At 45.3% G+C, this 16,712-nt stretch overlaps 1 protein-coding gene across 1 annotated transcript in view; it reads right to left on the bottom strand.

The window, feature by feature from the left end:
• aadac (arylacetamide deacetylase) overlaps window positions 1–15,818 on the bottom strand; it is a 38,653-nt gene extending 22,835 nt beyond the window's left edge. The window contains exon 1 of the mRNA XM_055645747.1: window positions 14,996–15,818. Coding sequence (XP_055501722.1) covers window positions 14,996–15,133 — 138 coding nt within the window. The 5' untranslated portion in view covers window positions 15,134–15,818. The remainder of the gene's footprint in view (window positions 1–14,995) is intronic.
• Between the last annotated feature and the right edge of the window lie 894 nt (window positions 15,819–16,712).

The raw sequence follows: 16,712 nt of genomic DNA, 5'->3' as shown, positions 1-16,712 counted from the left end.
CCTACCTGAACTCCCGGTGGCTCAGCACTTCAACTCCCCCTCCCATTCCCAATCCGACCTCTCTGTCCTGGGTCTCCTCCATTGCCAGAGTGAGCAACACCGGAAATTGGAGGAACAGCACCTCATATTCCGCCTGGGATGCTTGCGTCCGGATGGCATGAACTTCGAATTCTCCCAATTTTGCTAGCCCTTGCTGTCTCCTCCCCTTCCTTACCCCTCGAGTTGTCTCCTCCCACCCCCCCGCCCTCGTGCTCCTCCTCCTCCCTTTTTCCTTCCTTCTCCCCCCACCCCCCATCAGCCTGAAGAAGGGTTTCGGCCCGAAACGTTGCCTATTTCCTTCGCTCCACAGATGCTGCTGCACCCGCTGAGTTTCTTCAGCATTTTTGTGTACCTTCAGCCTGGGACTTGCCTGGAACAGGTACCGCTCATAACAACTTGAGCATGGACTTTAAAATTGATACAAAAACATAGCATCTCATGTGTGTAGGCTCAGTAGACTATTTCTCTGCACTTGCTAATTGGGGATCGAGGGTATGGTAATACTTTTCTGGACTGTTTGTATCACAAGGAACTTCGCTGTGTTAGCAATTTGCCCATGTGACAATAAAAGCACCATTGAACTGTTGCATCACCAGAGGACATGGTTAGATAACGTTTTGTCTCAGGATCCTTCTTCAGACGTAAGTGTCCATGTTCTCCTGGCATGTGCTTGACCCGTTGACCTACACCAGCACGTTCTGTTCTATGCAGGATTCCAGTATCTGCAGTTCCTTTTATCTGTTCCTTTTATACCCTGACGTAAGTTTTATTACAATTCTTTAGACTTACAATCAACATTATCATTAACAATTTTATTTTTAATTCCATTTTGTTTTAGTCCACAGCAGTAGTTAAACTTGTCTCTTCTTAATCAATATCCAGTGTCAATTGATTACACAGGGGTGAATTGATCAGTCTGAAGAAGGGTCCCAAACTGAAAGGTCACCAGTATGTTTCCTCATCAGATACTGCCTGACCTGCTGAGTTCCTCTAGCACTTTGTGCTTTGCTCAAGATTCCAGCATCTGTGTTTCCTTGTGTCTCTGTCTTAATTAATTAAATGGGCAGCAAAGTGGTGCAGCAGTAGAGCTGCTGCCTTAACAGCGCCAGAGACCGGGTTCGATCCTGACTACGGGTGCTGTCTGTATAGAGTTCGTACATTCTTCCTGTGACCACGTGGATTTCTCTGGGTGTTCTGGTTTCCACCCATACTCCATAGATGTACAGGTTTGGAAGTTAATTGGCTCTAGTAAAAATATTAAAAATTGTCCCTAGTGTGTAGGATAGTGCTGGGATGATCGCTGGTCGGCACGGACTCGGTGGGCCGAAGGGCCGGTTTCCGCACTGTATCTATAAACTAAAATTGATTACTCCCCCAGTAACTCAACCGTGATGCTATTCTATCACTGCAGTGCATGGCCATGTATTTATAGATCAAGGTACATTTTATGGTAACATGCTAAAATAGCCCTGTGCTCTCAACTGCCCCTATGCATTGCTCCATCTTTTCCAATGTGCCCAACTTTTCATATCCCTTAGGGTTAGAGAAGTCACAGCCCCAACTTCCACAGCCCAAATCCTCATTAATTTATGATACAGTTGTTGCCAGACAGGATCTGGCAACAACTGTTGGAGAATATTAATATTAATTTCGAGAGGACCAGAATATAAAAGCAAGGGTGTAATGCTGAGGCTTTATAAGGCGCTGGTCAGACCACATTTGGAGTGTTGTGAGCAGTTTTGGCCCCATATCTGAGGAAGGATGTGCTGGCTTTGGTCCAGAGTAGGGTTATGATGATGATCCCGGGAATGATTAGGTTATCGTCTTATGAGCCTTTGACAGCACTGGGCCTGTACCCGCTGGAGTTTAGCAGAATGAGGGGAAGCTAATTGAAACTCACCGATTAGTGAAAGGTCTGGATTGAGTGGATGTGGAGATCATGTTTCCTCTGGTGGGAGAGTCTAGAACCAGAGGGCACAGACTCAGAATAAAAGGACATACCTTTAGAAAAGAAATGAGGAGGAATTTCTTTAGCCAGTGGGTAATGAATCTGTGGAATTAATTGCCACAGACGGCTGTGGAAAGCCAAGTCATTGGGTATTTTTTAATTGGCAGGTTCTTGAATAGCAAGGGTGCCAAAGGAGAAGGCGGGAGAAGGCGGGATAATGGGGTAGAGAGGGAAAAATAGATCAGCCATGATTGACACAATCGGCCAAATGGCGTAATTCAAATGATATAGGAAGATAATGAGAAGCCAGACGGAAAAAATGAAATCATGCCTGGCTCTATCACTTTCTCAATGTGAAGCTCCCTCACTCACTGAGCCTCCCAGCCTATCAACCCCCCCCCCCCCCCCCCCTCCCCCTCCCCCCTGCCCCTTCACACCACCCCCACCCCCCACCCCATCCTCATTCTCTCTCAAACATCATCAAATATGGCCTAAACCAAGATCTGACTTTTCGCAAACTGGCTACCAATTCAGAATTTCCAACTGTTTTTACGTTGATCGGTCAGATCAGTTTGAACACCTAATGAAGGGAGAATGTCATGAGTTCTATACATACCTGCAGTTATTTAGACTCCTAGAGCACAGAAAAAACCCTTCAGCCCACCTCGTCCAAGCCAACCAAGATGCCTCTCGAGCTAGTCACATTTATTTGTGTTTGGCCCATATGCCTCTGAACCCGTTCTCTCAGGGTACCTGTCCAAATGCCTTTTGGAGTTCTGCTGGAAAGGTTTTCTGCAACTGGGCAGCTTGTAGGGGCTGCTGCCTCACAGTGCATCTTGGTCAACATGGCTGCTGCCTCACAAGGGAATCTTGCTAGAGGTCCAGGTTCGTTTCTGACCTTGGGTGCTGGCTGTGTGGAGTTTGCACATTTCCCTGTGCCCGCATGGGTTTCCTCCGGATGCTCCAGTTTCTGATAGACAATAGGCAATAGGTGCAGGAGTAAGCCATTCGGCCCCTCGAGCCAGCACCACCATTCAATGTGATCATGGATGATCATCCCCAATCCGTACCCTATTCCTTCCAACATCTCAAAGATGCACAGGGCTTGTTGGTTAATTGGCTTCTGTAAATTGCCCCTAGTGGAGTGGATGTGAAAGTGAGATAACATAGAACTAGTGTGAAGGGCTGATCAATGGTCAACGTGGACTCGGTGAGCTGAAGACCTGCTTCCATGTTATATCTTTTGATCAATTAATAAAAACATATATTTTAGAAGCACAGAAAAAACTCCAGGGGGTAGAAAGTCTGAGTTTATCTTTTCTGATCACTTCTGAACATGGTTCATTTGCAAACCACCTTCAGTTTTGGGCATCTTTTCAAGGATATCATTCATGCACGTACTTTTGTAACAAAATCTTGCTTATTTTACACACACCCACTATTCTCTGCAAGTTTAAACTTGTGAGCAAATGTTGCCTGGGCAAGTTTTGTTCAGAGAAATGATCCCCTACATGGAATAAAAATTCAATAAATGGGAGGGAAGCTCAATCTGTTGATTGTATCTTTGAAGTCAATGGCCCTTGAGTGGTTAGAAATCTGGGTGGTTATCAGCCTGTACAGTCATTACCATAGGCACTGAAGACTGCCAACTCTTGCAACAGCTCCATCCAAGACTGCAAGGAATTGCAGAGAATTGCAGATGCAGCCCAGACCATCGGACAAACCAAACTCCCTTCCATTGACTCCATCAACACCACACTCTGCCTTGGCAAGGCCACCAGCATAATCCAGGAAGAATCTCACCCTTCTTCTCCCCTCTCCCATCAGGCAAGAGGTACAGAAGTGTGAAAACCCATATCTCCAGAATCAGGGACAGTTTCTTCCCAGCTGTTATCAGGTAACTGAACCATCCTATCACCACCCTACCAACAAATAGAGAGTGATACCGTCTACCTCATTGGAGACCCTCCGAATATCTTTAATCTGTCTTTACTGAATGTTATCTTGCACTAAATATTATTCCCTTTATCTTGTATCTGTACACTGTGGTCAGCTTGATTGTAAGCATGTGTAGTCTTTCTGTTGACTGGACAGCACGCAACAAAAAGGTTTCTCACTGTACCTTGGTACATGTGACAATATGCTAAACGAACTAAACTAAATTAATCTAAACTAAACTAAACCAAACTAAACTAAACCAAGCAAAACCAAACCAAAATCTGAATGGACATGTTCCTGAAGGTTGCATCACATGATCTCTTCCCTTACACTACTGTGCTCCCAAACATCTACATTGATCACCTGACATTTGGGAATTGACATGGAATCTTAATGTTTTGCCCTAGTCATAGTCATACAGCATGGAAATAGACCCTTTGGCCTAACTCATCCATGTTGATCAAGATGCCCTATCGAAGCTAGTCCCATTTGCCCACATTTGGCCCATATTGACTTGAACCTGATCCACGTCTTTGTTTCCTTCAAGGATAAGCAATTCCCAATACTCTCTCTTCTCAGCTCCCATCTTCATAAGCGTCAGGATAACCGAAGCTCTGTTATCCATCTCTGCATCATCCTACTACCCACCACCCCCTGATCTCACTGGACTTCACTGACATCCCTTCAAATCCCTACATTCCCATACACCTCCCCTTCTTTGTAATTTCTTCCATTCAGAGACTGGTGAAAACCTCCAATTCTGGGCTCTTGTGCCAACACCAGCCTCATTGACTTTAATAAGTGCCCAACCTATGAGCCTTGCCATTCATTCCATAATATATATGTGTGTGTGTGTATATATGTATGTGTGTGTGTAGATATATATGTGTGTGTGTGTATATATGTGTGTGTGTGTGTGTGTGTGTATGTGTTTGAGTGTGTGTCTATATATATATTTGTGTGTGTGTGTATATATACACGTATAATGTGTGTGTGTGTATACATATACATATGCATCTGCATAGATATCATATACATACGCACACGAACAAGCACACACATGCACACTCACACACATACATATATATGTATGTATAAAGGCATATAGTGGTAGGTGCCTGGGACATGCTAACAGGGGTGGTGATGGAGGCAGATACAATAGTGGTGTTTAAGTGGTATTCAGATAGGCACATGGATATGGAGGGATTGGATCACATGCAGGAAGAGGAGGTTAGTTTAACTTGGGCATCATGCCCAGCACAGATATCGTGGGCTGAAGGGCCTGTTCCTGTGCTGCACTGTTCTATGTTGATGTGGCTTAATATCAGCTTTTGACCAAATATGCGTGTGGGATATTTTACAATCTTTGAAGTCCTTTATTAATAAAAGCTTTGTAACTTTACGAGTTCTGGAACGGGAGGGATATTATATTTTCGACACTGCAGAGCAACTGTTACACAACGACAGCTCGTGTAGGGTGAAGCTCACAATAACATTGGAAGCATTTCACTGTTGATCTTTTAGCTTGGTCCCAACCTTGAGAATGCTGCAGCCTTTTAGAATTCCATAAACAGGACAATGCGAATGTTTTTATATACGAGGGTCGAGCTTTGCAAATGGTGGGAGTAGCGCTAGGCTGAATTGTTGAAATTATTCCAAGTTTGGCTTTGGCAATGCTGTTGTAACGCTCAGCAGTACTTCACTTGCCTGCTGGGACAGAAGGGTATAGGTTCACAGCACACCACAAGCACTGAAGTATGTAATCTTGGATGACACTTTCCTCAATCAACATCAACAGCAGATTAAATGTGTAGGAAGGAACTGCAGATGCTGGTTTAAACCACAGATAGACACAAAATGCTGGAGTAACTCTGCAGGACAGGCAGCATCTCTGGAGAGAAGGAATGGGCGACGTTTCAGCTCAAGACCCTTATTCAGACATCACCCATTCCTTCCCTCCAGAGATGCTGCCTGTCTCGCTGAGTTACTCCAGCATTTTGTATCTATCAACAGCAGATTAATCAGTCACTTTCACTCACTGCATTTTGCAGGACATTTTCTCCGTGCATGAGTCAGCCGCTATGTTTGGCTGCATTAAAGCACAAGAGGAAAGTCTTTCATTCCTACAAGTGTCAGGTTAAAACGTCAGGTCATCCTAAAGCACTTTGCAGCCAATTAAATATTCATTTCACTGTCATGTTTTAGAAAAGTATTGGATCAGTATTTTAAATGAGGTAAATAATTCCTGGGCTACTGTGAAGTGATGCTGATGTAAAAGAATAAAACATATTTGAGGACACTTAGACTTTTTCTAAGGAAACCTGCAAATCTAGGAATCGTAAATAACATAGTGCAGGAGAAAAGCTTATTTTATTTATCTCATTAAGCATCTGCATGCTGTCTGTGTAGGCGCCACAGTGCTACTGAGGGTGGAGCTGCTGACGCACAGCACCAAAGACCAGGGTTCGATCCTGACCTCGGGTGCTGTCTGTGTGTGGAGATTGCACATTCTCCCTGAGACCGCATGGGTTTTTGCAGGGTACTCTGGTTTCCTCCCACATTCAAAAGACGTGTGTGTTTGTAGGTAGATTGGCCCTAGTGTGTAGAGAATGGATGCAAAAGTGGAATAACATAGAACTAGTGTGATCGATAGTCAGCGTGGACTCGGTGGTTCCATGTTGTATCTTTCAATCAACCAAATAATCAATGGCAATAAGTGTGTAGAAAGAAACTGCAGATGCTGGTATATACCGAAGATAGACACAAACTGCTGAAGTAACTGAGCGGGTCAGGCATCATCTCTGGAGAAAAAGGAAGGGTGGTGGTTTGGGTCGGGTCTAAAAAAGGATCCTGATCCAAAATACCACCCATCCTTTTTCTCCAGAGATGCTGCCTGACCCGCTCAGTTACTCCAGCACTTTGTGTCTATAATCAATCCCATTAATATCATTTCTCAGCTTCCAACCAATAATCCTTATCCAATCCTCTTTAAAACGTACAGTTGAAGCTGCTTCCACCATCCCTTCTAGCTGTGTTTCCCAGGTCATTAATCTCTGCACAAAAGATATTCTCTTTCAGCAACAGGTTGTTTTCATGGTGACGTACACAATAAGATAACAGCTCACATCTGACTATTCTCATGGAATAAACAAGAATCATGCTTGTGCTTCATTCTAAATGACCCTCTGGGCAAGAGCAATTTCAGGAGACATGCACATTGTAGAAGTGAGGCCTATAATATGGGCAGAGATGTGGGAAGATGGTAATGAGGGAAAAGAAAAGGTAGATTGTAGGGAAAGGCGGAGATGGACCAACTAAAAGCAACAGCCAAAAATACACCAACATCGCCAGAGAAAATGTGGCATGTCTCCAACGACTTTGTTAGATTCTAAAGAAGCATTTAGGCAGGTACGTGGATAGGACAGGCTTAGAGGGATATGGGCCAAACCCAGGCAAGTGGGACTAGTATAGATGGGATATGTTGGTCAGTGTGGGCAAGTAAGGCCAAAGGGCCTGTTTCCACACTGTATGACTCTATGGTTCTTTGAGAAGCACCGGAGAAAGCAGACCGTCACATTGCATCGCAGCATGTTTGGAAACAGCTCTGCATAACATTGCAAGAAATTACAGACAGTTGTGTATGTAGCCCATCCATCACGCAGACCCGACTCCCCACCATCTGCACTTCATGCTGCCTCAAGGAAGCAGCCAACATAATCAAGGGCCTTTCCCACCATGGTAATTCCTTCACCCTGCTCCCGTCGGGCAGAAGATACAGAAGCTTAGAAGCATGTACCAACTCAGGAACAGCTTCTTCCCAGAACTAGGCCACTTGACCCATCAAGTCTACTCCGACATTCAATCATGGCGGATCTATGGTACTCTCTCAATCCCATTCTCCTGCCTTCTCCCCATAACGCTTAACACCTTTACTATTCAAGAATCTGTCAATCTCCGCCTTAAAAATACCCAATGAATTCCACAGATCCACCACACCCTGGCTAAAGAGATTCCTCCTCCTCTCCTTTCTGGAGGTACCTCGTTTTATTCTGAGGCTGTGCCCTCTGGTCCTAGACTCTCCCACTGGCTTGATTGTATTCATGTAAAGTGTTATCCGATTTGATTGGATAGCACGCAAGCTAAAGCTTTTCAGTGCAGGCACAAGGAACTGCAGATGCTGGCTTACAAAAATAAAGAAAAGCAGAGAGCAGGAATCTAAAAAGTCAGTCAGAGGAACTCTGCCATTGGCAATATATACAGGAATCTGTTATTAGGGGGGTAGAAGAACATATAACTGCAAAAATTCAGTTTGAAGAAGGGTTTCGGCCCGAAACGTCGCCTATTTCCTTCGCTCCATAGATGCTGCTGCACCCGCTGAGTTTCTCCAGCATTTTTGTGTACCTTCGATCTTCCAGCATCTGCAGTTCCTTCTTGAACACAGGGATAGATGATGTTTTGGATCGGACCCTTCTTCAGACCTCGGTGTGCGTGACAATAACAAACCACAACCTAGACAATATTTAGGCGCAGTATATTGGCATGCCAAACTTGCAAATGTGCTGAGTGATGAATGGTGAGTCATCGAGTGCAACCAAAGTTAAAATATACTTTGGATTCACAATGGTGTCAGGAGTTGTGAGGATCAGTGTGAAGGCTGCAATCAACCATGAACATTGCACGCAGGGCAGGCCTAGGGGGACAACGTATCCTCTCCCTCCTACGACTTATGTTCAAGGTGGCGAAAAATCGTGCTGAAGTAACTGTTTTGCATAATTGTAGACAGGTGTTTAATATCAAAAGCATTTACAAAATAAATATGGCAAACAGCTTTACTTCGTCAGAAACATCTTCAATCTGTCAGGCCAGGAAACATGCCAGATACAGTCATAGAGTCATAGTGTCGTAGAGTGTAGAAACAGGTCCATCAGCCCAACACTGACCAACCAACATGTCCCAGCTACACTAATTCATTCAAGGAGAGAGACAAAGCTGAATGAAAGCTGATAGCAAAGAATACATTGGAGCAGAAGTGCCTAACCAAACAAAAAAGGAATTCAGCTGAGGAAACAATGGAAGTAGCAAGATTTTTGCAGATGTCTTCACTCTAATCTTCCAACCTTCTCCAAACTATTTTTAGTTAGGAAGGTTGCACTGAATTGCTGCCATTTAGTAATTGTGAGATCTGAGGTAGGAGGTTATGGGACGCACGGTTATGCAGCTGGTAGAGAAGCAGCCTCACAGTGCCAGGGTTTGATCCTGGCGTCAAGTGCTGTCTGTGTGGAGTTTGCACGTTCTCCCCATGGCCGGAGACTGGAGACTGTTCTCCTGTGACCGGATTTAGAACAGAGATGAGGGAACACTTTTTCACACAGAGAGTTGTGAGTCTGTGGAATTCTCTGCCTCAGAGGGCGGTGGTGGCCGGTTCTCTGGACAGGGCTCTCAAAGATAGCGGAGTCGGGGAATATGGGGAGAAGGCAGGAACGGGGAATGTGGATTAAATGGTGGTGCTGGCTCGAAGGGCCGAATGACCTACTGCACCTATTGTCTATTGTCTATTGACCGCATAGGTTTCCTTCGGGTGTTCCAGTTTCCTTCCTCATTCCAAAGACGTTCAGGTTTGTAGATTAATTCGCCTCTGTAAATTGCCCCTAGTGTGTAGGGAGTGGATGGATGGTCGGCGCGGACTCGGTGAGCCTCAGGGATGTTTCCATGCTGTATCTCCAAATTAAACAAAATTAAACTAATGTGAAGGGACGGTGATCAGCATGGACTTGGTGTGGCCGAAGAACTATTTTCCATGCTGTATCTCTAAACTATCTCTGAACTCCAAACTAAGGTTCATAAGCCTCAGATTCAGCAACAGCTGCTTTCCCAGAACCATTTGGTTCTTTAATCGATCTATTGAGCCTCATATTTCATTTGGGTAGTTGACAACCCAGCAGTATGAACCTTGAATTCTCTAATTTTAAGTAACTTCTACTTACACTCCCCTCACCCCTCTCACATTTCCTCCACCCTGGTCGTTTTAGCAGTTCCACTGTTCTCATTTTTTTTTTCCTCTAGGAAGGTTGCACTGATTTGCAGCCATATAGCAACTTTTACCTTCCCTAACCAACAGTGGGCTTAACTAGAACCGACCTGCCTGGCGTCATTTGTGGCTGGCCCAAACTGGTATTGATTTTCTTGCCTCCAGTTTTCACATACACCATGACCACCAGAACCCCCCCTTCCTATTTTCAGTTCAAAATTTCTCCCGCCCTTTTACTCCCGATATGCTGTCTGACCCGTTAGTTACTCCAGCACCTTGTGTCTATCTTTGGTATAAACCAGCATCTGCGGTTCCTTGTTTCTACTGAACCCTAATCGTACTGCATCAAGACAACTCTACAACTCAACGCAACAATTGTTTTGTACACAGTGTTTCATTGGTGTCAATGCATTCAAGCTATTTCCATTGGCATGAGAAGTCCGAGACTTTATTTGAAGCAGTGGAATTTGGACATACCTTACACACAAGGGGATGAACAAACTTCTAAACTTTCATCCAAATAAAGGAAACTTTTAATAAGTCAGCTGTTAAGATTAGACTGAAATTGGATGATCTGTGTTATAGTTAAAATGAAGGACAAAGAATGGTGAACAGGCAAGTGTATGGGATTGGGTCAAAGAGCATCTCAAGGTGGAATAAGTTGGAAAGGCTAAAAGGTCTGCTCTAACCCTACTTGACTAAATTACTCTTATGGTTCTTCGTCAATTGGTGGCCCTGTAGCAGAAGCGTCCATGTCACGGGGCTGGAAGCTGGAAATATCCCGAGCTAATTCTGCTACCACCATCATCTATTGTAACAAGTGATGGCTCCCACTGATGTCGCCGGACGCTTGCATCCTTTTCAGGACGGACGATGACAGCGATGTCAACATTTGAAACATGGAAGATGGACACGAAAGAAGAAGTCAATTGGTTATCCTAATTGAAAGTAACCTATTAACACATACCACTGTGGTACTGAAGGTGTATGCTTCAGAACTAGTCATCTCTCGAGCCTAAGATAGACACAAAATGCTGGAGTAACTCAGAGAGTCAGACAGAGCCCCAGTCTGAAGAAGGATTTTGACCCGAAATATGACCTATTCCTTTTCTCAAGAGATGCCGCCTGTCCCGCTGAGTTACTTCCGCATTTTGTGTCTATCTTTAGTGTAAACTAAGCATTTATAGTCTAATTTTTTAATAGTTCTTTTTTAAACGCATTTTTATACTCATATTCCTGTGCAGCTGGAGGACTGCTCCAACAAAATTTTGTTGTCTTGTACAATGACAATAAAGATTTCTTCTTCTTCTTCTTCATCTGCAGTTCCTTCCTACACATCCCTCGAGCTAAACTGTCTCAATAGTGATACAACTGGCAGCTATTTCTGTTGTCAAAAATTGCCCACTGGTATTCATAAAAGGCTGGACAAATTCCACCCTGCTAATCAATGCCATGTCTTTGTTTAATTATGAGGAGTGTGTGCCATTAAAGTACCATTAACAATGCAACTCGTAAACAGCAGTACACAAGCAACACCTACACATTATGACCTGCACAGGTCTGAAGATGGATCCGACCCAAAATGACGTCCATCCATGTTCTCCAGACATGCTGCTAGGGACTGCTGGGTATGCTGCTACACACTAGAGACAATTTTACAACATACCGAAGCCAAATAAACTACAGACCTGCACGTCTTTGGAGTGTGGGGGGAAACCAGAGAAAATCCACACGGTCACAGGAAGAAAGTACAAACTCCATACAGACAGCGCCTGCCGTCAGGATCGAACCCAGGTCTCTGGCTCTCTAAGGCAGCAACTCTACTGTACCATGTTCAACACCCCGACCAATGAAAAACATGGACAGGTGACGTTTCGGGTTGGGATCCTTCTTCAGGCTATTGGTAATCACATGGAACTGCAGATGCTGGGATCTTGAGTAAGTCACAAAGTCTTGGAGTAATTCAGTGAGTCAAGCAGCATCTCTGGAGTGAATAGACATTTGGGGTCGAGACCCTGCTTCATTGATGTAGTAAGGAGAGAAAGCTGGAAGAGAGGTGAGGGTGGGGCAAAGCCTGGTGAGTGACAGAGGACCAGAGGACATCGCTTTAAGGTGAGTGTGGCAACATTTAAAGGAGATGAGTTGGGCAAGTTTATAGGTGGATACAGGTGTGGGGGGTTTTGATTGGCAAATGGGTGAACAAATGCGAGGGATGGGGAGAAGACAAAATGCTGTGAGAACATACAAACTCCGTACAGACAGCACCCGTAGACAGGAGCGAACCCAAATCTCTGGCGCTGCAAGGCAGCAACTCTACCACTCTGCCACTCCACCTCATTGTTACCAATGGGAAGAATTTCCATGTTGAGGAACTGCTTCTTCTCATTACCACCCAGCACAACTCTACCTGAGCACCAAACCATTACAGATTGCACTACCATGGTTGCCCCATGTACTTTATTTTTGGACTATGATGGTTTCATTTAATTAGAGTAACTGCTAAATTATTGTATATTTATTTTTGTTTCTAAGAGACTTCTAAGGGGCAGCATTGTGGCACAGCAGTAGAGTCGCTCCCATACAGTACTGGAGACCCAGATCCGATCTTGACTATGGGTGCTGTCTGGACGGAGTTTGTACGCTCTCCCTGTGACCGCGTGGGTTTTCACCAGGTGCTCCAGTTTCCTCAAACACCAAGGACATACAGGTTTATAAGCTAATTGACTTCTGCCAAAATCATCCTTAGTATGTAGGATAGTGCTAGTGTACGGGATGATTGCTGGTTGGCGCAGAATCGGTAGGCCAAAGGGCCTGTTTCCACTCTAAAGTCTAAAGTTTTGGATAGGCACCTAGAAAGAAGGTAGACACAAAATGCTGGAGTAACTTAGTGGGCCAGGCATCATCTCTGGAGAGAAGGAATGGGTGACGTTTCAGGTCGAGACCCTTCTTCAGACTGATGGGCAATCTCTCCAGATGCTGCCAGTCCCACTGAGTTACTCCAGCATTTTGTGTCTATCTTTGATTTAAACCAACATCTGATCTTCTTTCCTACACATAGGATGAAGGGATATGAATTGGTCAGCATCTTGTTTGGCATGGACATTTTGGGCAGATGGCCTGTTCCTATGTTGCATTGTTTAATGCTCTATGTTAATGTGCTGTAAAATATAAGAGTTTTACTGTTCCACTGGTACATTTGTCAAACACACTCTTGACTATTAACATAAAACATAAAACCTAGAACATGAAAAATACAACACAGGAACAGGCCCTTCAGCTCACAATGTCTATGTGGATGGATTCTTGTATAAGCTGCTCCTGCATTGCATCCCTACCCCCTGACTACCACCATGGGGTAAAAGGGCAGAGGGATGTAGGGGGCACCACCACTTGAAGGTTCCCCTCAGCGGCACACCATCCTGACTTGAAACTGTTCTCATCCCCTAAAATAGCCTTAATCAAAAGGATTGCTGGCATTCAGATGCATTTCTCCAGTACTCTTTCAAGGGCAATTAAGAACGGCTCGCTTTTCCAGCCATATCTTGAAAAACGATGAGTCACCGCTGATATATCTGCCGCCTTACAGTGCCAGAGATCCAGAGACCACGGGTGCGATCTATGTGGAGTTTGCACGTTCTCACAGTGACCACGTGGGTTTTCTCCAGTTGCTCAGGTTTCCCCCCACATCCAAAGAGTTTGCAGTTTAATTGACCTCTGTAAATTGCCCCTGGTGTGTGAAGGGTGGTTGCGAAAGGGGGAAAACAAAAAAAGACACCAAGTCTCTCCAGCACCTCGAGTCTTTTTGGAGATAACTTAGAATTAGTGTGAATGGGTGATCGGTGGTCGGGGTGGATCCGGTGGCATGAAGGGCCTGTTTCCATGCTGTATCTCTAAAATAATCTAAACTCTAAACTACAGGCACCCGCTTTAAGCGAAGCTATACTCTAATGATATAGAAATACAACTCTCAACATAGAAGGCGTGCGGGATGTCAATGAACAAGATTACATTTGCAGGACAAGCGCACAGGTAAAGGACAAATACGAAGTGAGGCAGATGGTGAACAATAGAGATTAATCTTCCCCGGTGTGTCAGGTTCTGGTCTGAAGTTTATAAATAAAAATCCATCGCAGCACACATCCTCCCGTTGGCCAACGTTAAACCCACACCAGGGGGCCGTTGGAAATCGGAGGATTTCTCAACGCGTTGCAAAATCTCTTGGCAGTGAGTTTCAACGTTGCATCTCAAGCTGAACGTTTTATTTTCGTTAAACGAACCTGTCAGGTAGTGGAGGGATGTTGGTTATGTGCAGGCAGGTCGGAGGTGGTCTCGGCATCATCATGTTCGGCGCGGTCTTCGTGAACCGGAGGGACTGTTGCTGTACTCTACTGTTCTATGTTCAATGTTCTTAATCGGGGCAGGTTGACAGCCCCTGGGGGGGGGGGGGGGGGGGGGCAGGATGGGTTTATATAGAGTGGTCGACAGTCTTACAAAGGATCTCTAAGCAAGGATGCACTAATCGCTAGGAAAATGCAATTAAGTCATTTTAAAAATCAGCGAAGCATGCCACATTTTTGGGAGACACAAGGAACTGCAGATGCCGGGATCATAACAAAACACGAAGTGCTGGAGGAACTCAAAGGGTCAGGCAGCATCTGTGGAGGGAAGGGTTTTGGCTCGGGAGTCTGAAGAAGGGTCCCGACTCGAAAATTCGCCAAAGATAGACACAAAACGCTGGTGTAACTCAACGGGTCAGGCAGCATCTCTGAAGGACATGGATAGGCGAAGTTTCGTGTCGGAACCCTTTACAAGGAGGGTGAAGATTGATGCTGGATGATACCAAAGATAAACACAAAATGCTTGGAGTAACTCAGCGGGTCAGGCAGCATCTCAAGGGGGGAAATGATGGGTGAAGTTTCGGGTGAGGGGACCCTTCTTCAGACTCCACTCCCCGCATAGATGCTGCCCGACCCGTTGAGCTACTCCAGCACTTTGTGTTACGCTCCACTCCCCCACCTTCCCTGCTATTCAGATCCGCTTACCAGGTGCTCCAAACTTCGGAAGCAGGCGTCGACCACCATGATCTTCCACCTCTCGTCCAATGCCTCGGGGAGAGGGAGGTAAACATAGTAACCCAGGAGCACACTGGCCACCGCGAAGGACACCAGCTTGATTCCCATGGTCTCTTTCTGCTGCCGCGCCGCTGGTGGTGTTAAGATCTCGACCGAAGACAAGTGCCTCACCCCCTTCAAACCCCAGGATTAGAAGATCAAAAATCAACCGAGCCGGACTCCCTCAGTCAGTCCCACTGAGCTGCCGCGGGAGCGACAAAGTTTGAGATCTAATTTTGCAGAGCAGAAGTGACAGCACTTCTTGATATCAGCTGATCGCATCGTTCAGTCATTGATGAAAGTCCAGGAGCGAACACTGACTGTGTGGCTAAGAGTTGTGTGCTACTCTGCACAAAGAAAAACTCCCCCCTCAAGGTGCAGCAGCAGCAGTAATCTCATTCGGCGGACAACACACGCCGCCGCCTTGTTCAGCTCATGCCAGCGGCTCTTTGAAATAACTTGAACATGGCGTTCAATATTGACCAGTCCCAGCCACTCGAGACCGCTCCCCACAGGTTCAGAAGTCTTGTGTGCATGCACGAATCACTGCTTGCCTGGTTCCTGTTTCCAATTACTGATCCGCTGGAAGGGGATTACTATAGACTTTAGACTTTAAAGATACAGCACGGGAACCAGCCACTAGCGTTGCCCAACACACTAGGGACAATTGACATTTTTTTACTGAAGCCAATTAACCTACAAACCTGGGATAGACACAACTTTCACCACGCCACTTTCAGCGAACTGTATCCTGGATCACTATGCTCCTGTGTACAGGTCCTGCCCTTGTTAAACGTCTGAAGAAGGGTTCCCACCCTAAACGTCACCTATTCATTTCCCCCAGCGATGCTGCTTAACCCGCTGAGTTACTCCAGCAATGTTGTGTCAATCGTCGGTGTAAACCAGCATCTGCAATTCCTTCCTACGCATTTAGCCTACAAGGTTGCAGGTCTTTGAAGTGTAGCGGAAACCGGAGAACCCGGAGAAAACACGCGCGGTCACAGGGAGAACATACAAACTCCATACTTCACCCATTAATCAGGATCGAATCAGGGTCTCTGGCGCTGTGCTCCACGGCGCTGCCTACTACCGTTGTGGTTAGAAGCAAGGCAGAAAACAGGAATCTAAAAAGCCAGTCGGGATAAGTGTAAATGGGAATATATTGAAATTCACTATTAAGGGGGTGAAAGAACATATAACTGCACAATGCAAAATCAGGCTCTTCAACCTGTGGAATTCATAGCACTCAGCTGTGGAATTCATTGCCACAGATGGCTGTGGAGGCCAAGTCAATGGATAGTGTTAAGGCGAAGAGTGATAGATTAGTATGATTGTTAGCAGTTATGTGGAGAAGGCAGGAGAATGGGGTTGAGAGGGAACGATAAATCTGCCATAATTAAATGACAGAGTAGACTTGATGGCCGAATGGCCAAATTCTGCACCTATAACTTATAAACTTATGAACCCTCAATGCCTGTACCAAATGTGATGCCAAGATAACCTGGATACAAGGAACTGCAAATGCTGATTTACAAAACAAGACACAAAGTGCTGGACTAATTCAGCGGTTCAGGCAGCATCTCTGGAGATGTTTCAGGTGGGAACCCTTCTTACTTTTCAGACCTTTCTGAAGAAGAGTCAAAAGTGT

The sequence above is a fragment of the Leucoraja erinacea genome, chromosome 14, assembly GCF_028641065.1.
Source record: "Leucoraja erinacea ecotype New England chromosome 14, Leri_hhj_1, whole genome shotgun sequence".
Taxonomy (NCBI): domain Eukaryota; kingdom Metazoa; phylum Chordata; class Chondrichthyes; order Rajiformes; family Rajidae; genus Leucoraja; species Leucoraja erinaceus.
Note: the sequence above shows the minus strand (reverse complement) of the source record. Positions and strands in the feature narration are given on the sequence as shown.